The 22933-nt window shown below is 34.6% G+C and overlaps 2 protein-coding genes across 5 annotated transcripts; both read left to right on the forward strand.

Moving 5' to 3' along the window:
• The first annotated feature begins 3104 nt into the window (after positions 1–3104).
• On the forward strand, positions 3105–3536 carry LOC147867159 (uncharacterized). Its single transcript, XM_087339665.1, has one exon. It carries the CDS (start codon positions 3105–3107, stop codon positions 3534–3536), a length of 432 nt encoding a protein of 143 aa, XP_087195791.1.
• A 5201-nt stretch (positions 3537–8737) lies between these two features.
• Positions 8738–21338, forward strand: LOC147867160 (embryonic stem cell-specific 5-hydroxymethylcytosine-binding protein). Of its 4 annotated transcripts, XM_087314942.1 has the most exons (9): positions 8738–9010; positions 12552–12708; positions 13372–13386; positions 15363–15448; positions 15758–15870; positions 16045–16110; positions 18463–18575; positions 18668–18733; positions 20382–21338. In XM_087314942.1, exons 1-9 carry the CDS (start codon positions 8919–8921, stop codon positions 21162–21164), a joined length of 1491 nt encoding a protein of 496 aa, XP_087171068.1. In that variant the 5' UTR covers positions 8738–8918; the 3' UTR covers positions 21165–21338. The 4 variants fall into 4 exon arrangements, with proteins under 4 accessions (XP_087171068.1, XP_087171069.1, XP_087171071.1 ...); XM_087314943.1 differs by lacking the exon at positions 13372–13386; XM_087314945.1 differs by lacking the exon at positions 8738–9010 and having other exon boundaries at positions 12566–12682; positions 13317–13386.
• Positions 21339–22933: the final 1595 nt, after the last annotated feature.

Consider the following 22933-nt stretch of genomic DNA (forward strand, 5'->3'; position numbering starts at 1 on the left):
CCTAATAAAAATATGTTGTCGTGACGAAATAATATGCACACCTAATTAATCACCTCACCTTTAATCAAATTAACCAGCTAACTAACAAAGGAATCCCCCCTCTTACATCCAATCACTCTCACTAATTTATCGATGCAATATGCCAATTAATCGAGTAATTATGTAATGGGAAGGCAACCAATGTGATGCACGGAGTTATGCTAGCCTAACAACCTAAACTAATAACATACTATTCCACTAACAAAATATCCAATTGTTTAACGCAATCAACCGACAAAACAAGGCAAGCAATTATGTCAAAATCACCTCCCAACGGTATGTATAGAGTGTGTTGAGATGCCAATTTTCATTTCACATATGGGGAAATGTACGATGTTAACTTTATAAGAATGTTGGATGGGTAGATAGAGAGGATCAAATTTAGTCCAAGTGATGTTCATAAAGGATGTATCGCCCATGTCTCAAAAGTAGACAAGGGATGGATGGAAAAGTGGGTCATAGGATTGTTTCTTGCTAAGAATGAATGCTCCTCTCATTTGCCCACTTTCCAAAATGAGTTGGTTTGCCTTGTAACATAAGAAGAAATAAAATCTTAGTCTATGCCACCTTTCCACCATATGTTGATATTCTAGTGTCTTTGATGTGGAAGAAACTATGATTATTGAACAAGTAATGAATCCTATTAGAGTTGAAATACGTATTACATTTCCCCAATCGTTAATAGGAAAACATTTTAAAGTTTAACCACTTGAAGCATGATATATGCCAATAGTTACAAAGTGGAAATCCTAAACGTGAGCCTATTGACCCCACTTGAATAACAAAGTCCATGCTTACTCAAACTTTGGGAATGTTAAATAGAAAATAGTTAACATGTACTTCATGAGGGGCCAATATCTGAAGTCTCGTGCATTGTACGTGTTTTGATCAAATGCACATAGTAAACCCGACTTTCCACGTGCCAACCATTTGGAGAACATGAGGTTATGAGTTTCATAAACCGATGTGGCATGCACTTTAGGAAATGCGATATACAATGTGTGAATGTCAAGACCCAATACAATGAAAGAAGAAGGAGATGGGGGGAAATTATTCCCCATGATTTCTTTCTTTTGGGAGCTTAATAAAAGTTAGGGCAACAGTTTGAGAGTTATGAAAACTAGAAGCATTTGTAAACAAATTGGTTTGAAACTTCTCGGAACATTTTGAATATTTTTATTTGATTTCAACCAATTAAAAGAGAGTCATATCCAGGTGCCCTTTTAAAGTTAGTATATTATTTTGAGTGTATGAGTATGTACATGGTTATTTAGATATATTTATTTATTCAATGGACCCCTTCACACAATATGTATGATATGACATGCATTCAATTGAAGTTGCAAGTATTGTTATGTTCGTTGATATGCATTACTCACTTTTGTAAGCCCATATGCATTATAATTCAATAAGTTTCTTTACAACGTTGATGCATGTGAAGTTATGTGGTAACGACCACATAGTTGCATCCAAGTTTGGAATACGAAGAATTCAACATTTGTCATGTCTATTTCATTCTTGTTCAAGAGACCCTTTCTTGTTCAAGGAAATATTGACCAATGAGCATTGTTTGGCTTTTTAATTATTAAGGCTCTAGTTCTCTCTATTATCGTTGTGAGGTTACACTATAGGTGGTGCACAAACATGAGGTGGTATAATTTATTACATTACCAATGATGTGGTATAATATGATGAATCACTTTAGGCATATAGTGTTAGTATTAATGCACTCTTCTAATTACATGATTAGCGTAATAAATATGATGACTTCTTCTTTCCTCATGTAATCGTAAATGTCCTGAAATGAGGCATGTCAACTCGATAAGAGGCATGGAAATACTCTACCTAACATTGTCCCACTCATTCCTTGTGTGAAGTATGTCAATATAGTTATTAGTATGATTGGAAGTAATGATAAATAGTTAATTAAAAGATTAGGAAAAATAATGGATTAAGGTTGCTTATCCACACCTATTAGCCCCAAGTGGAGCACAAGACCAATACGAAAAATCTAGCAATGTATATCACTAAACATGATCTTGTATTATACCTTGGAAGCCAAGTAAACCACATATATTATATTTTCCCTCGTCAAAAAGGTCTCAACAACATATATGACATGTTTTGTAAAAGGGGATAGCTAGTTCCCTCTACATGTATAGTCAAACTATGTGGATTCTTGACACCTAGGTGTTCCCAATCCACATAGCTTTTTCCCAAGGCCTATTATAACTTGTTTTCCATTTATCCTATCCTTAAACCCATTAAAATTAGCATCTAACATTGGTCATTACAATAATGCTAGTGAACAATAATGCCAGTGATTAGTTGTAGAGACCTTAAATGATTAGTTGTCAGTGGGCACATTTAGGAAGGTGCCTACTTAATCTCCATGATTGCAATATATATGCCTAAAATTAATGTAACTATACTTCTTAACTCTAAAAGAAAGTGTCATAGGTATACATTCTGAGAGTTGTTAGCAATAGATTAACTAGACTTGCTCATCAATTAGTTGGCATATTGATCATGAACTAGTTCATCCTTATATTAATCATGTACTAATTAATGTCATTGTAGAGCCGAATAAATTAAAATTGTTACTAATTATGCATGAATGTTATTGCTTAATGCTAAGTAATTTTGGGGTGTTTACACAATTTGTTAACCTCACAAGCACTGTAATAAAAATTCAAATCAAGGGATGATTATTATTATTGCAACTATTTTCCTTATGAAGGCCTAATTCCCATTTATGACAACCAAATATCGTGAACACTAAATGAATATCATTATTTAAATGACATGTGCTTTGAAATGGGGTCATGTGGTTTTCAAGGGTGTGGATGGCATATAACATGCATGTGTCCCACAAATTGGTTAGACGAGATGAAAGGTTTGGTGCACATGAAACATTTAACAAACCAAATGTTCCATATGACATCAGGTCTCTCCATATTTTATACACAATCATTCAAAAGCGACCCAACTGCTCCATATGACATGAGGTCCCCGTATTCTACTATATAAACAAACCTAAGCACACATATGATATCAAGAAAAGGATGCCTGTGTTATTATTGGATGGAGGGGTTGTGAGGGAGTTTTTGGAGGATGGTGAAGCCTTCTCCGCAGCGATGGGCCGGCGATTTCGACGTGCAGATGTTGACAAAGATTACCTCTTATCACGATCGGAGCTACTCACAGTATTTGAGCATGCACACATACGCTTAAATTCCTCATCTACATCTCATCTTAACGATGGTAACGGATTTTCGTATGAGTGGGACTTTGGCCCCTTCAACTTTGACAAGAGTGGATTCATAGAGTTGGAAGAATTTTGCATGCAAATGCGAGCCATCTTTTTGGCCATTGCAGATGGCCTTGGGTTCGTGCCAGTTGAAGTAATAAGCCTAGATGATGGCCTCCTCCATGACGTTGCGAATTATTACCACCTTCATGATAGTTCTACTCCACAAAACACTCAAGAAAGATAGGCAATAGTTCTACATCTTAGGTTCAACTTATAAAGTCCATCATCCAATGAGGGATCATACTATTAGTGCTTCCACCTTTAAACCCTTGTACGAAAACTAAATGTTTCGTTCTACTGACTTTTAGGTGCTTGTAAAACTTTTTATGTGTAATAGCAAGAGTCATCCAATTAACTAAGACTTTTAGTATAGCCACTTCCAAGGTATTTATACTAATGTTAAATGAATACTCCACAATATCTCTATTACTTGAATATGCATATAATTTATTTACTGAGTTGATTATTTGTTGCTCCAAAAAAGCAAATATTTGTTTTTTTTATTAATTTTTCACCAAAAATTGTCTTTTGGCCATTTGTTATAGGTGATGTATCCTTAAAAGGCCATATAAGTTTTCGCACCATTTTTCGGCCATTTTAAAACATCAGTCTACTAAAAATAAAAAAACGCAAGAAGCTCACCCTTCAGAAGGTATAAAAAACTTGAACGTTCTCCATTTTCTTATAGCCTTCAAGTATTAACTTCTCAAACTTAGTGATAATCAACTTAAAAGCTTTACTATTATTATAACCTCTAGAATACCTTTAGTCCGGAAACAATTCTAAAGCCTCTAAATTGTTTTTGTAGACTAGCCTCTAAGGATAAACTCTTATAATACCAATACTAACCATCCATTACCGTCACTAGCCCTTTTTAAAGCACTAATCAATTTTTATACTCTACCATTAGGTATAAGTTGCAACATGTTAATGATAATTGTTTGTTCCACAATTTATATGAGAACTTAACCACTTCCAAATACTTCTACATATTGGTCGACGAATTCGTCCAAAATGAACTTTGGAATATACCATTAAAATTGTGTAGAACATCACACACTTCATTGCCTTACGAAAACTTGAATTATTGACTTGAAGATTGTTGGCAAAAGCATGATCTAATTAGAACATTACTGGTTTAAAAAGAACATCAATTACCCACAAAGTTCAAAAACATAATGTAGACCACAAAAATGAAAAAGTTCCAAACACATAATCTACATACAATTAGGAAAACAACAATGCACAAACTTGAATCTATTTACCAATGTCAACAAATACAATTTCTCGATGCAAATACGCCTTATTAAAAACATAGTCTAAAGATTGATTAGTTGAAACATGATCTAGAAGTTATGCGAGGTATTGGTGATCGACAACTTTAAATAACTCTATTATTCAATTGTACGGGAAACCAAAGATTCTCTCGGGAAACATTGCTTTTGCTAGTTGATTGTATAAAACTCCTCTTCAATATTGTGCACTAGAGAATTATCTTGATCGTGACGAGATCCATGTCCTTTAAACACAATGGCATAATGTATGAGTAATGTTGCAAACTTCCCTTTTAAAGACTTGATTAAAGAGGACAAACATCCCTATAAAGGGCTTGTTTTTTTCCTGAGAAAATATTGCGTCCCATTAGTTAGGTGAAATGCAAATCAAGTTATGTACACTCTAAGTATCTATAGATACTCTATTGTTTACAGGTCGCTTTCATATATATATATATATATATATATTGGCTATTGTTGTGTGACACCTTAGATAAAAAAAGGGGGCCAATTGCTGTCCATATAACAACAAACGGTTGCATGACAAAACCTATTATTTTTTAACAATCATCAAAACACAGTTGGCAAGGCAAGTTTTTGAACGCAACTACCATGAATGGCTTGTTTTATTTTAACGCATGTTTTTTAACACGTTATGTTTAAAAGAGCTCATAAGAGTTATATTTTACATCAAGTTGTCATCACTATGCAAATCTATTGAGAAGTTACCTATTTTTTTAATATAAATACAATATTCCCCGTAACCATCAAATACATATAAGTTGCGAACAATCACAAAATATTTGTACACACTTTGCAATAAAAACAATGATAGTATACAATCCACACATAAGACCACACATAAAACATTTAAAACATGGTTTTGTTATGTCAATTGAAATTATGAAAGGTTTAAATGGAATATACTATAGAAAACTCATATTGAAATGAAGAACAAATTGCTATATCATATAGTTATAACTTATAAGATAATCAAGAGTTACAAACAAAATGTAAAATGATACATTGGATAAACAAAATGTTGAGACTTGAACATTTCAGCCTCATGAGTGGAATTTAAGGACTGAGCTTAACCATAGAAGTTGATTTGATGTATTATGTTCTATATTTGTTCATTGTTATCCTCGTCCAACATTACCCGCTTTGTTGGGAGCACATGCAACAATAATCACATCTTCATTTCCTAACCCCCTTAATTTCCTCGGTTGCCAACAATGCAAGCATAGGTTCCATTGATCTACCACAAACTTCTCTTTGTTACCTTTCGTCATATCTGCACCTATTGACTATTGATCTTCATGATTCCTCAACATCTATGTCCATCGTTTGAATGAAGTTTGTTGGTATTATAACCATCTCTACAATAATGAAAGGTCGAAACTTCTTTAAAGCACAAAACAGTTGTGCTTCCTTGTAAAAATGAAGATTGGTATGAAAACAATATTCATACCTCACAAGTTACAACTAAATAACATGATTATGCGAACTATATATGACTCACCAATCCTCATGTACAAGCCTAGGATCCAATCATCAAATTGAGGGAAATGTTTTATGTATAGGTTTATCAAACATTTTGACTTTTGATGAGGATTAATTGTTATAGTTGTCCACCGCATATTTCATTTTCTTTGAGACATAAAGAAAAAAGAAAAAAGTTTGGGAAACTATCATTTATATAATGTGGATAAACTCTTACACGAGAGAATTCGTTGTAATGCTCTAGAATCATTTAATTGCCCCAATTCATAAATTTGTACCCTAGCACATCTATTATTTATGTCATAAATTGATCTCAGTTTAAAGAAAGGATATCCTTACAATTGCTACCAACACAACTTATTACTAATTAGTGACACATGTTTTTCATAAGGTGTATCACTTAATGACATTGACAATGCACGATGCATGGGATGTTGCATTGTGATGTGTGAAGAGGCATTTGTACTCTACAACATGTCTCGTGTCGTTTTTAAAAATATATAAAGAAAGGGGGAATTTGAATCCATGTTTCTTCATTTCTGTCCTCTTGTCGTTGTTTCTCTTAGTTCTTTTGTTATCGGTCCCCTAAAGAGAACTCGAGTGAAATCCATAAGGACCTCAGACATATGTGAACACATGACAATATGGGAACCTAAGAAATTAAAGGGATTAGAGAACCCCTTCAACATGACATCTCAAATAAATTGTTGATACTCTACCTTGTATTTTGGATCAACCAACCGGCGAAGTTCCTACATATAAGACAAAGACCATTTGATCATATATGATAATGTCGGGGTTTTGTGCTCATCTCTTGACCTTTTGTTAGGGGTGTTCAATGTGGTTAGGAACCCTTGTTCCATTCTTTTTATCAATAATATAAAATCATAACAATACTTTTGTCACATTTTTTGTTGGGCTTTGTTCAAAATCTTTGTGTTTTACACTCCCTATCATATGAAGGTAGTCATGTACTACCTTATAGAATAGGGAGTCTATGCTAGATTGGAGTTGGATGAGAAATGCATTCTTGGTTTATGGTTTCCACGAAGCATGTCAATGGAAGTGAATGATAAAAGAAAATTTGATTGGGCAATCTTAGCGATCAAGCTTTATAGCCTTTAGAGGGGTTGCATTTATGTTAGCTAGTCCTAGAACATCCTAGAAGGTTTATCTTGCCATAAAATCCTCACGCTTATAGAAATATCAAGAAGTTTATTATTATAGTAGATAGATAAATAGATTTTATGATCATCCTTGGAGGTCAAATATGACCTATGGGACCTATAGATTGAGAGAGAGAAGGAAGATGACGATGAAGAAGAAGTGCATTCATGTCGCTAACGATGCCAATGTCATCTATGTATAGTAGATAGATTGCTATAGCTTTTATTATCATCCTTGGAGGTCAAATATGTATGATCTATCTTACCTAGAGAGAGAGGAAGAGGAAGAGTATGGGAGGAAGAAGTGCATTAATGTCTCTTAAGAGGCCATTGTAGGTTGTAGCCTATAAAATTTATGTAGGGTTCCCATTTGTTTGCTTGTTTGAGAAACAAATATTAACAAACCCCTAATAAAAGGAGAAGTAAAGATGGTTCAATATGACCTACCCCAAAGCCCAATGAGACATCTCATCTTCATTTTACCATGAAGTTTGAGGAGTCTGATCCGAGACATGTTCGTGTTTCACAACGAACAGTTCTTAGTTTTCCATGAGAGTGTATGTCTCAATCTTCTCCCACATGGTCACGAGAGCCACCTCATATCACCAATGAGTCATCAAATCTCTTCAATTTGACCCCTTCAACACAGCTTCATTGGCCTATCATTTGTTCTCTACTTGGGTTATATGTGAGTTGTTGTGGGTCATGTAGTATGGGGATCAAGCAAAATAAGGTTTGATTGCGCAACGTTTGTTCTGATTGGGGGTGGGAGTGCATGGTATTGCAATAAAGCTGTTACATAATTGTGAAGTTCTATGACACGGGAACTGGACCACTCCTGGTTTGGGAATTGCATGGCTTGGTGTAATGGTCTAACACCCCCCCTCTTTCGAAACAGACAATGGCACTTCAATCTTGGCACGAACAATGGCACTTTGGCTCACACATCATACATAATATTACAACCCATCTTTACAAACATAATGTTATGTCGACTCTCTGCTCTCGACTCGAACATTTGGCACGTTCAGTAATCTGCCATTCGCTCGCATCTACGAGTGTCTAGATTGAGGCAACGTGAATGTGTCCGATCATTAATATTCGATCGATCCGTCAGAGAGAGAGAGAGAGAGAGAGAGAGAGAGAGAGAGAGAGAGAGAGAGAGAGAGAGAGAGAGAGAGAGAGACAAGAGGGTCACACTCGGTGTCCGATCGTTAAGATTTGGCCGATCAATCGATCAATCGACGAAAGAAAGGATTGTTAAGATTCAATCGATCGATCGATCAATCGATGTGTCGGAGAGATTCCGGATCGTTAAGATGTGATCGAAAACTATTGAACCGACCAATCGAACTTATCGATCAATCTGTCAAGACAAAGAGAGAGAGAGAGAGAGAGAGAGAGAGAGTCACACTCTGATGCCCGATTCGATTGATCCCATGGTGTCCTTGGGTCCCATCCATGACTCAGAAAATTTATTCTGCAGAGCTTTTTTTACCTGCAATATTACAAATTTGAACTTGGCGAAGAAGAAGGCGAAGAAGCAACCATAGCATAGCCGTTGTGTGGCGAAGAAGAAGAAGAAAGAAAGAAAGAAAGAAAGAAAGAAAGAAAGAAAGAAGCATGTGTGGAAGAGCTCGTTGCACCGTCCGACCTGAAGAAATCTCTGCTTCCTGTGGCCTCAAAGCACCACTCAAATCCATACAATCTGAACGGTATGTAACTCTCTCTCTGTGTGTTTGTAATCTTTTCTTTTTCTTCATCAGTGTTTAGGGTTTCTGATCATGAATTGAAACACTCCCTGCTTCTCATTTTCTATCTGTAAAATAAAAAATCTTTATATAAAATTAGGATTTCTAATCGTGAATCCTCATCTCTTTCTTTCTGTGTATAATCTTTCTTTTCTGCAATCGTTGTTAGGGATATTTGATCTGTATATCCAGACTCTCTCTGTCTCTCTCTCCCTCAGTTTGGTCTAATAGGTCATATTTGACCTCCGAAGACGATAATATAATCTATCTATCTCTTTGCAATTTTTCTGTTTTGGATGAATTGATTATTTGTAAAATTTCCCAAAATAGCACATATAATTGTTATTTGGAGTTCAACCAATGACTTTTGCTGAAATAGAAAAACTGAAGGGCGTTGAGGTAAATAAAAGAAAACCCAGGGATGTGTGGGAATTTTTGGATTAAGGTTATATATTTTTGAATATCTCCCCATGCAAAGTGATGGGATTGAGTTTACGATGGACATAACATCAGTTCCAATGTTATGGATGGTGGATTTCATTAGTTTTAATCAAGGGATGGTCAAGGGAAAGGAGAAAGGTAAACATTCAATCCTCTCTTAACTTGTCTCCAGATGGGCATGTAAATTTCATGGATACTGCAAAGGATGTTAATAATTGATGTCCTGACGTTCTTGTTTAACAAGATGAAATACCATTAATGTGTTTTATGATGCCTCAAAAGGTAGCTAAATTCCTATAGAATGTGCCACTGGATGGACAGGAAAGTTCATAAGAAGAAGAAGGGAAATTAGAGAAGAGAGGAAAATTAGAAAGATTTTGGAGGATTGATCTTTCCAGAAACCTCTGCTGGTATTGTGGATGTATTGTCTTCTTACAATTACATTTAAGCTAAGATTCAATCTGAGGATAAATGGCTCTAAATCTTCAACTTTTGCGAAAGAAGTAAATCAGAAAGAGGATAGTATCAAGGTCATTTCTTTGTAGCAAACATGCTGAATTTTGGTTTATCACTGTGGAAACCCTTGTCAATATTCCAGCTGCATCCCTTGCAATTATGTCAGATCTGAGCTAAGATTCAAGGTACGAATAGAGGTTTCTGCAATCTTTAATTTACTAAATAAGCCAAAGATAAAAGAGGCCATTATCAATGTAATTACAATATTTTTTTCCTCAGATTGTAAGTTGAACAAGAACGTTGGATCTGTAGATAGTGTTTCAAACATAAGTCTTTGAAAGCATCTTTGATTGGGATCAGATAAGAGATAAGTAAAAGTGGCATAAGGGTCTACTACTTACATCAAGAGTCTTAGAGCTCTGAATTTTCCCATTTTTGAATTGACTCTTGCCCTCTTCATGTAAGTGGCAGAAAACCGTATGCATCCTTTACTTATCTCCTGTCTCAGTCCAATCAGGGATCTTTTCAAAGACTTAGGTTTGGAATACTATCAACAGATCCAAAGATTCTATTCAACTTGCAATATGAGAAGAGTTTGGTCGAAGCAATGTAATGGTCTTAATATTGTCCTTTTTTGTGTTGAAATCTAGTTTATAAAGTCCGCTATACGCAAGTTGAATCTTAGCTTAATCTGATATAGCAATAAGGAGATTCTAGGTAAAATACTGACCTCAGTTTCTATGGAGAGTGACCAACCCAAAATCAATCTGTTTGCTGCATTGAAATGACCTTGATGATGCCCTCTTTTGTCTTTGACTTCTTCAGCAAAGTTGAATCTCATAGAGCTTCTATCCTCAGATGAAATCTTCGGGAGATGCCTCTAAAATACTGACAGGAATTTCTGTGGTGACCAACCCCCGAAATCCAATTGGTTTTCCTCTCTTGTCTAATTTTCCTTCTTCTTTTTGTGAGCTCTCTCCTTTTCACCTAAAATTCTCTTCGTACATCGCTACAGTTCCCATGTTGGTTCAGTTTATTCTATTTTCCTCCCCCACATGCTTTGTAATGGAGTTCTCCCTAAATAGCCATTGGGGTTTGTTTTTGGCAGGAGACATTGGAAAAATTCGCCAATGACACACTCTCCAGGTATTTAGCCATCCTTGAAGGCATCATAAAACACATTAATATTATTTTATATTGTGAATCAATAATGCTACAACAACGTATGAAAAGGATGCCAATGCCCACATAACAATGTTGAAACCATAGGAAAATCACATCAACCTCTCTCAGGACAGAATTGCGTCCAGATCCACGTCATGAACTGAACTGTATGATCAAGTGTGTACTTTTGATACTCCTTTTCATTACACATACAAAGCTTCAAGCATCACTGCCAACAACCTTGGTTTTACAAGGGAATTATTTCTAGATGTGGTTTAGCCATGGGAAGCAAATGAGAGAGAACTTAAGGGACAACTCTACCTCAGTGATTGAGCTAAGGGGTAACTCCTGCATAAAACATATTTTGTCATAAGACTGGCTTTGAAAGACCAACTGAGATGGACATAAGCCTTCAATAAATCTAATTGTTATAGCAATCTCTTAGCCATATTCATTGGTATTGTTTATGGCCATCTCTATGCTAAAAAATATTAATTCAGATTTCTTTTCCTGAATAAAACCATAGCCATTAGGATGCATCAAGAAAAGAAGATACTCATGTGGCTGTTGACAATGACTTTCATATAAGCTTTTAAAAGAAGAAACCCATTACTTAAATAGTTTGCTATTGATTAAAGAAGGAAGATAATGGAACTTTCCGAAAATGTTCGATAAACCGACCTTCCAACGAGTTGGGCATTTCATCATTGTGCTATACCTGTTAAAATAGCAGACTGAGAGCAATCTTCAACAATCTGTAAATTTCTGAATGCTTTTTTAGCTCATTCATAACACCATTTCATCCTAACTTTTTTACAGCTGGAGGATGATAAGCACTAGCTTTGTTTCATCCTCTGTAAAATCATCTTCCAAATAACTGGAAACTTGCCTAGAATGTTGGCATATAGGGCTAAAAATCTGTGAAAAATGATCAATGCGCTTCTTCATAATGAATGAACTAAACGGGCTTTCCATCAACACATAGTCTAGACACATTGTACCTGGCATGTGAAGAATGCAACAATTGGTAGAATGCATAAGTCTGACTGTCATTATCCATCAATGATAATTGTAGTCTAAAACTTCTTTTCTATTGATAATTATGTCTTTCTGTATTTCTATACATGGTGAATTCATATTTTAGGAAAATTTTGTTTAACCAATAGTTCCAGTTCATTTTCTTGTCATTTGGCACCACCAACTGGGATGCAACAGATACTGGATGTATCCGTGCACTGTCTTTAAAGCTTTCATCCATCATACTATGCATTTCTCTTTGTTCATTTTTATTTATGAATGTATTTTTTTGTTGTTCTTTATCATATGATGTATTGCTCCTTGGCCATCTAGGATGGTTTTTGATGAATCTACATTTTCTGTAGTAGTTATTCAGATATTTCACTTGTCTTTACAGATATACAACTCATATAAATTGCCTTTACAGGTTTTGTCCGTCATACAATGTATCACCAGGTTCCTACATGCCTGTAGTGCGTTATCATCAAGAGGAAGACAGCAAATGTCTCGTTGTTCACTACATGAAATGGGGTCTGGTTCCAAGTTTTACCAAAAAAAGTGAGAAGCCAGATCATTTCCGAATGGTAGTTTTAACTTGTCCCTTTGTCAATTGTTTTTCTCTCCTTTCCATCTATCATCGAGATAGTACTATTTTCTCAATGTTAATGGTGCAGTATGCATATGTAATCTTTCTTTTTAACAGTTTCCAATACCTTTTTGTTTCTCAAAGAATGGGCGAACACAAGTGGTGTGTTAGGCTTGTCCTCCCAACCTTAGAACATGCCTTTGTATACTAACCCTTCACAAAGGTTACTGTGCATGTCCACCCCTATGTTCACTCAACAATATGGTTGTACACTCACACTGGGGGCAACTTGTAATGACCTCATGATGGTTACAGTTGTGACATAAAGTCCCCTGTGAAGAATCAATCATCGTCCTCAAAAAAAGTTTGGGGCATTTTACGACACATGCATAGGATTTTGTCTTTGTTTGAAGTTTCAACTATTCTCAAACTCTATATGCTACATATATATTGTGACACATGCACATCACAATATTATAGAGGGTAACAATCGGCAACAGTTTGGTTTAAGAGGGTCAAAGCCGAAACGGTTTGAAACTGAACCGTTTAAATTTTTTGAAACCTGAACATAACCGAACCGAACCTTTTATTTGATGATACCTAGAGTTGTTTCTTCCTGTACTTCTGAATTGTCTCATTGGCTGGCTTGTGATTCTACTAGGGATTCCTATTGATGGTCAAGTAATGGTCAAACGTCACATTTATTTGCAAGCGTTTCATTTCTATTTATGGTTAGTAAGGTTGTTAGGTACGGTACGGATACCATGCGTATATAACGTATTAATACCTGTATAGTACGTCCCAATTTAAAAATATGTTAAATACGTTTTCTTAATATGTTAAATACTTATAAAATACGTATTTTACGTATAGTACGTTAAATACTTCTAAAATTTGAAAATTATTTACCTTTCCAAAAAATATCTATAATATTGTAAAAAACATCTCTGTTTACACAATTTTGTGATGTACAATATAGTTCTACATCCTAAAATGTATATAAGACATTTGAACATTTCACATCCTAAAATACTTGTAGTAATATGGATGTCGACATTCCCTTATTGTATAAATTAGTGTAAGTGTGTATCACGATGTTCTACTTCAAATTGTAATTATTTACAATTATGCCTTCATTATTCATAGATTGAGGAATAGTCTACGATTATCACTCTCATGATAGGTTTCTCTTTTCTTTGTTTTCTTCTATCTTTTGCGATTATCACACTTAGAGTCAGGACAGGTTTATGTCTTCTTTTCTCTCTTCTTCTTCATCTTCTTCATCGTCATCTCTTCTATTCTTCTTTCTTCCTTCCTTTGGTTTCTTTTTCACTAAAATCTATTTTTTCTTTTGCTTTTTGTTGGGGTTTTACTTACATTTTCTTTTTATAAATACGTATTATACCTGTTTTTTTATAAATACGTTAAATACCGTATTGGACAAATGTACATGATATTTGACTGAACAACATTGAGGTATAGTATGTACCATAGATTGACCCATGCGTGAAATTCGTAATATTCGACATCCGTAATATTCATAAAATTCGAGAATACAAAATGACCCCAAGAATATTACAGAACCATTCGTTTATTTATTTATTATTTAAAAAAATAATTTTATATATTATATATAAAAATATTATTAGTCTAAGGTCCCCTTTTTAATGTCAAGAGAGTAAAAAGTGGGGAATTAATGAACCTTTTATTTATTATTTATTTATTTATTAAAAATAAAACAAATAGTTTAAAGTTTTTCATCTATTATAAGAATATTATTAGTGTGAGGTCCCCTTTTTAATGTGAGATAAAAATATAAAATTTTGTGAGAACCTTTTATTTATTCTATTTATTTTACATAAATTTTATTTATTGTTTGTTTTATTAAAAATTAAAACATATACATCTAAGTTTGATAAATATTATAAAAATATTATTAGTGTGAGTTCCCCTTTTTAATGTGAAATAAAAATATGAAATTTATGGGAACCTTTTATTTAGTTAATTTATTTACATATATTTATTTATTTTTCGTTTTATTAAAAAATAAAATAAATACATTTAAGTTTTATATATATTATAAAAATATTATTAGTATGAGGTTCCCTTTTAATAACAGATAAAAATATCAATTTTTGTGGGAGAGTAAAGTGGGAAATTAATGAACCTTTTATTTATTATTTATTATTTTTTTATATTTATTAAAAAAAAAATACTTTTAACTTTTAAGTTTTCTATTTATTATATAAAAATATTATTTATTGTAAGCCTCCTTTTTAATGTCAAGTTAAATATCCCATATTTAATGTGAAAATCTCTTTGTTATATGATATATATATTAGAAACTAAAAAGAAGGAACTCTTTTTTTTTCTTTTTTTTTAACGAATATTTTTTCATGTATTCTTATACGTATTTGTATGTATTCGTATGGTAACCCCCACGAATGCGAATATGTCAATCTATGGTACGTACTATACAAATGATGAGGTACTATACGTATTTAAACGTTAAATACGGGTACGTAAACAACCATGATGGTTAGACATTGCATTCATTTTGCTTTTTACTTATCAATAGCCTTTAATTGACTCTTAAAGATTTTAATGTTTTTGTGCAAAAGCATTTGAACTTTTCATGACAAATCTGCGCAGTTCAATGCTCGATCGGAATCAGTGCATGAAAAGGCTTCCTTCCGTAGGTTGCTGCCTAAGTGTCGATGTCTTGCAATTGCTGAAGGGTATACTTTTTTCTTTGCTATTATGTTGAGTTATAAGTGTGGCACATGTGAGACCAGCTCTTGGGAATTTTGATTTTGATTTTGATTAAATTTTTTTTTTCATTCATGAAGTATTAGGAAATGTTCAGGAATTATTACCAGTTTCTTGGAATTTCATAGGAATGGCCACGTTTTATTTGTTTTTCCCTTATGAATACTTCCAACTGGCAACTAATTCAACATCTATCCTGCATCTTTGGGAATGGGGGTACCTTTTTGCCAAACAGTGGATGATGAAATTCTCATTACTATTTCACCTTCACTTCCCAGGTTTTATGAGTGGAAAAAGGATGGTACACAGAAACAACCATACTATATCCACTTTAAGGATGGACGTCCTCTTGTCTTTGCTGGTCTATATGACTGTTGGACAAATAGTGAAGGTATTGATGCTCAACTTATCTCCATATCATGTGACTTTATTGTACATACTTGTTGACTATTCTGAAAATTTATAGATGACTTCCGAAAATATTAACAATCATTGATGTCTTTGTCCTTTCAGATGTTCTTTTAAGGATTGATTGCTAATATATTTGTTCTGATAAACAAAACAGGTGAAGTCCTTCATACTTTCACAATATTAACGACACAGTCTTCTAAGGCGTTAGAGTGGCTACATGGTAAGATAATTGCTTTATTACACATTGATATTATCAATAGAAATAAGTTTTTTCTAACAAAGATTCTGTAAGAAAGAATTTTTTTTGTTTCTTTTCAAATTAGGAGATACAACATATTTGAGCTCTTAGTGCACAACTTGTTATTGTTTTAAAGAGACATAGGGAGCTCCAATTGCCCTTGAAAAAGTTTTCCTCATTTGATCTATACCCTTTGTGCCTTTTAACATAAGAGTGGTGGCTTCTCTAGAGTAATTACATGTAATGCACCCACTCTTTGCATCGAAAGATAAATATATGTTCATTTTTGAATCTCCAAAAAATTGGGCATAAAACAATCACTCATGTGAAGAGTCCATTCATGCAGTGTATGTGAGGCCAGCATATTCTTGGCTTATAAGGGTATATGAGAAGTAAACAGAAAATATTATCAACAATCTACATATTCAAGTGATTGAATATTTTGGGAAAGCATTTTTAGAGGGGAATTGGCAAGCAATAATGTCTGGTTGGCACTGAGCACTTAAGCCATCATAAAAGATAAAATTGTATGTTCTTATATGGTGTGTTATAAGATAAAACAAGAATTAGCACTTCCCTTTCATGTAAATCGAGATACAACAAACCTCTGATGGGCTCCTTACTGAAAATCCACCACCTCATTTTAATTTATAGACTATACGAGCAGCATTAAGAGAAAAGAGAGATATCCATAAAACTTTTATTTTCAGTTAAGTTTTCCAGCATAGTCATGCTGAATATTAGGCTCCCGATAGGGTGGGTGGCTAATGTGTAGTGACACTTCATACTAAACATATTTGCATTCTGATTTAATGATTATGGACAAATATTTGAAACCAGAAGTAACGTACACTATTCTCTTGATGATATAAAGCAAAGGGCCATTCGATAGTGGCCTTGTTGTTAGGGTGTGTAGCATTGGTACCTTTGAAATTTCTAGCAAGTTACAAGCTATTAAATACGTGGACAATGTTCTTGGAAATTTCAATTGTGTGGCTGAGCCTTTATGGTTCTGTCATTTCCACATTGACTGTGCACGTGTCTTAAGCAATCCCCATTATCACGTAATATCCTATTTTCACCCATTATCTCGAGTTTGCCTTTCTTTTATTAATGCCCAGAGAACACTTGCATATTGGATTTGTCTCATTGTGAGATCTTAAAGGATTCCATCATTTCATGCTGCACAGGAGTATGTGAGCCTTGAGCAACCCATCATCTTGACATTAGCATTCTTCTATTCATGCCCAGAGAACAATTGCATATTGGATTTGTCTCATTGTGAGATCTTTAAGGATTCCATCATTTCATGCTGCACAGGAGCATGTGAGCCTTGAGCAACCCATTATCTTGACATTAGCATTCTTTTATTCATGCTCAGAGAACACTCGCACATTGGAATGCTCTGATTGGACATTTTAGTCCAATTAAGAAGAGATTGGGTCGATTCAGCACATCGCGAATGAAGGCGTGATGTAATTGAGTTATTGGAGATGGTTTGAAAAAGTTTTAGTTGGGCTTATCACGTTCTTGACAGAAACTATATACCTTTGTACCATCTTAGTCATCTAAGATTCTTTAATGTGTGAAATTCCATTAGTTTTGTCATTTGCAAGGGTGGTAATACATTTCTACTAGGTATATCCATTTCGAATTTCTATTTTCTATATAAGCTTATCATCCGTCTGCTGTTGAGCTGCTATTAGAAAGTGAAAATGCCCCAACAACTTCATGTTTTCTCTATTATAAATGTGACTTCTTATTTTTATTTTTTCTTTGCCTGTTGCTAGACAGTTTGAGGCATATTATATTCTAATATGCAATAGAACCTCAGTCTTTGCTTCACATATTGTTATGAACTGAGTACCAGCTAATGATGATCTTGCACTTCTTTAACAAGGTTCTGAAGAGTTGAAGATCGCATTCGGTTTTCAATGCATTTTTTATGTGATCTTACCTTTGTCCTTTCCTTCCTTATTTTTCTCCCTCTTCTCTTTGTTGATTGCTGCTTTGTTTTCACATATTTTGTGATGCTAGGGACGTATCTCTAGGTATGCTCCCAGATCAGGACACGCTATTTCCTGTTTTTTTTCTTACTTGTTTTCGCCTCTTTTGCTTTTTATAGGTTTTGTTGATTCCTTTTCATATTTGACTGTATGTACAGACTTGGAGCAGCAAAGTAAAATGTGTCTGTATGGTGGATGCATAAGTGGGGAATGCAAATCATAGATGTGATAAGACATTACCCTAATTTTCTGTCTTTGGGACTTGGCCATCCTTCTGTTGCATTGGATGTTTGATGTTTTAAGGATGGTTCTCATCTTGTCAATGCAGATAGGATGCCTGTGATATTGGGAAGCAAGAAAGCTATAGAAGAGTGGTTGAATCCTGATAATTCTTTGCCTTCGCTTCGGAGTCTTATGCAGCCCTATGATCTGGAAGATTTGGTAGGTTTATCTTGATGCATTTGGCACTTTAAATGCACTAGTGATTGCTAAGTCATTGGCAACATTGATAACATATATGATATGATGACCAGGTATGGTATGCTGTCAATCCAGCAATTGGCAAGGTGTCATTTGATGGACCTGAATGCATAAAACAGGCAAGCAATTTTGAATATTTATTTCCACACATTGGATCCTCTTTCCTAGAATTAAGACATGAAGGGAAAATGCCATATTTGGATAGAAACTAAATATTTATCATAATTCTCAAACTTATAATTTGTTCATATGAAATTTTTCCATATATTCTATTTGTGGAAGTCTTGTTTAGGGTAATCACTAGTTTTCTTTTGGGGATTCTTGTATCATGAGAGTGAAAGAGAGATCCATAGGAAACTGAATAAGATCCATGGAGACGACCATAGGAAACTGAATAAGATCCATTGGACTCTTATATCATGAGATATTTATTTGATAGACCTGAATGCATAAAACAGGGAACAATTTTGAATATTTATTTCCACACACATTGGACCCTCTTTCCTAGAATTTAGACACGAACGGAAAATGCCTTATTTGGATAGAAACTAAATATTTTATCATAATCCTCAACCTTATTTTTCATTACTTCCTATGAGATATTTCCGTATTCTAATTGTGGGGAAGACTTGTTCAGGTAATCATTAGTTTTTTGGGGGGGATTCTTGTATCATGAGAGAGGTAGATGTATCATTAACGACCACAGGAGACTGAATAAGATCCATGGGACTCTTTTATCATGAGATATTTATTTGATGGACCTGAATGCATATAATAGGCAAGCAACTTTGTATATTTATTTCCACATCCATTGGACCTTTCCTAGAATTAAAACACGAAGAGAAATGCCTTACTTAGATAGAAACTAAATTTTTTATCCCAATCCTCAACCTTATTTGATTAGTTCCTATGAAACATTTCCGAATTCTATTGTGGAAGACTTGTTTAGGGTAATAACTAGTTTTCTTTTGCGGATTCTTGTATCACAAGATTGACAGAGAGATACATGTATCATTAATGGCCACAGGAGACTGAATAGTGCTGAACCCATGGGGAGGATCAAACTTGTAGCCACGGTTTAAAACCACCAATCCAATAACTAGATGTATAGACATTATTATCATTCTCGGGTGTCAATTCTGACTTACAGAATCAAAGCAAAACATTTTTCCATGGTATGTGTGGAGTTAATTAGTGACTCTCAAGAAATTTCCTAATGAATACTGTGATTGATTGATTGTTTAAATTATGATGGTAAAGAAATTTGCATGGATAGATGGGCTCATATTGACAATGTGGGTAAAGCAAATTTGAAGGTAATTGTGGTGCATTGTAGTAGAGTATGACACTTAAGACCCGGAAACTTGTTTGGGACGGAATATGCAAAGATGATGAATCCTTGGCTTGTGCCCCAGTGACACACATCTCAAATCAAAGAGAGTGTGAGCCAACTCAAATGGAACCAATGACATGGATGGTAGACGAGGGATAGGCTTTAATGTATGTGGGTGATGGTGGTTTGCCTGTTTGGGGAAGATGGTTTTGTAGTTTGGTGCAATGTATGGAATATAATGCGTGAAACATGAGCCTATATTTATCTCTGAAGTTGTGATACATTAGCATTCCGAAGAAGCATCTTTCAGTGAGGAATCTGTTGAGCATCATGAAGGAAGTGTAATGCATCCATCTTCAATTATTCATACTTTGAATCCTTCTGTAACTTGAAGTTTTGTTTTTGTCTTTCGTTTGGAATTTAAATTTGCACAGGTGAAGCTTGTGACTGAAACCAAAAACTCTATATTGACATTATTCCAAAAGCAACGATGTACAGGTCAGCATGATGATGCAAGTGTGGAATCCAAAAACTCTGCTCACAAGTTAGTATCAAAGATTTCAGATGAACCACCATTGAATGGGCTGAAGCTTCCACATGGATCTTTTCTACATGATGATACAGAGATAAAGGCGTTTCTTGGCAGTACTCACCCAGATGAAGATCCTCTTCTATACAAATCTGGAAATGATGTAGAGAAGGTATTCGAAATGAAGGAAGACCACCAGTCTATAAAGTATGACAGTATTTCTAATGGAAAGGAAAAGAAGGGAGATGTAACTGATGAGAAAGGTATAAAAAGAGAAAACTCTCCAGACGAATGTATAAAGGTTGAAAATGATCCCAGTGTTGGAAAGGGTTTAAAGTCTCCAAAGAAGGAAGACATAACTGATGGGAAAGGTATAAAAAGAGAATACTCTCCTGACCAGCGTATACCTGCTGAAAACAGTTCTAGTGCTGGAAAATGTATAAAGTCTCCAATGAAGAAATACACAACTGATGAGAATGGTATAAAACTAGAATGCTCTTTAAAGGATGGAAAAATTTCTAGTCTTGGATGGGATAGAAGGGGTATAAAGTCTTTGAATAAGGAAGATATAAACGACGATGGGAAAGGTATGAAAAGAAAACACTCTCCGGATGAGAAATCAAAAAGAGCATCTATGGCTGCTGGAGAAAAACAAATGTCGCTATTGAACTTCTTCGGAAAACATTAGGTATATTATAGTCTATCACCTCCACTGATGAGAAGATGAAGTTATTGGTGATAGAGAACCATGAAAGCCAAAATTTCTTAGAAAATAAGTTCAGGGATATTTCAGGCCTTTTTTGTTGTATAAATCATCTGTGTATGGATAATTGCATTTCTTAGAAAATGCTTGCTTAGCTTCCTTGGGGACGCAGTATATATGTGGTATTGGTGGTTAGGTTTTGATTCTCGGGATATAAAAGTCGTGTAAATATGGATATAGGCACTGCCTATCCGTCTTTTTTGATGCCGTATAACCTGTCTATCAATGGATAAAAAACCATTAAGAATTGTTTAGAGGAGCTCCATGTTGTGTATGATGTGTAAGAGTGACGTTTTTAACATAATGGACAGTTGCTATGGTTTTGCTAATTTTTTCATTTGACTTCCATAAATTGTCATATGCAAAATTTAGTGAAGCAAATGCTCGAGTAAATGCATTGGCACATAGTTAAAAATTATGCAGTATACCCCATGATGGACACTTGCTATGGTTTCCCCAACTTTTCCAGCTAAACTCTATATGTTCCCCTAATATCTATGCATTGTTATTCATTTTGTAAAGCTAAATAAAACACTTGTCTAAGTGGTTTGGCTGTGTTCTGTATTATGTTAAGAGATTGTAGTGCGAAATTTCTAGGGTTGAAAAGGTACAATTGCAGGATATTGTCATTCTAATGTGAAATCAGAAAAGAGTCGGAAAGTGGGTTTGCAGGGCTACCTCAAGAGGATTGATGAACATCTATGACTGGTTGTTGAACTTACTTTTGGGGGATTCTTTGTGGAGTTGCTTAGGTACTGTCATCCAATGCTTAACATAAATCACATAAATTGCATTTGAGCAAGTTCGATATGAATGTGGCAAATCTTCCCATTGCATTGGCATTCTTGATTGCTGTTTTGCATAAGAAACTTTATGTGGAAAGTGATGATAGGGGTTCTACCCTTTGAAGTGGGTACTTGTTGGCGGCACTCGGTTATAAAAGGTAGTGGTCACATTGATAGCAATGCCTTGTTCCAAGGTGCATGTATGTGTGGCAGAGTATGCATTGATATCAAGGTTGCTTGTATTTTAGGTCCCATATTGGGCAAAATAAACTACTAGATGCATTGGCATTGCGTGGAAACCAAAATTTTACTCATTAGGGTCAACAATCTAGTTCCTCCTAGATCAATGAATATTGATGCTTAAACAACATGATGGTTCCCCATTGGCCATCATTGCATCACATGCACAATCCTCTTATCAAAGAAAATTGGAACATTTGCCAAATGTGCATTTCAATATTCTATCACACAACTTTTGCCAATTGCCAAAACCCCTTTAACTTATTCAACACAATCTAGCACAATTAGGTTGTGTTCAACCATTGTCCAATTACATGATGTAAGGCTCACTTTGGTGTAAAAACAAACAAACCTTGAACTTGGTCCCACCATTAGAATAACAACCAAAGAATAGTCTAGTGGATCATGAAAGTGAAATTTTGTTGTCACAATGTAAAAAGTTGGAAAGTAAATTAATGATATTGTGCATAGAGTCTCTAAGACCATAGACCATACCAAGAGCATAGGATAGACTCAAGATAAACAAAATCCAATCTCTAAACCCAAGCTATGCCATTTTGTTCTCTTACTCTTCCTTTTTTTTTTCTCTTAAGAAAAGAAAGAGAAGGAAGAAGTGAGAAGAAATGGAGATTGTTAGTTTGGTACACCCATGTGGTATGTTGCTTTTGA

Source organism: Azolla caroliniana, unplaced genomic scaffold (assembly GCF_043228905.1).
Source record: "Azolla caroliniana isolate FFs.n. ecotype wild unplaced genomic scaffold, voAzoCaro1.0.p SCAF_2, whole genome shotgun sequence".
Classification (NCBI taxonomy): Eukaryota; Viridiplantae; Streptophyta; class Polypodiopsida; order Salviniales; family Salviniaceae; genus Azolla; species Azolla caroliniana.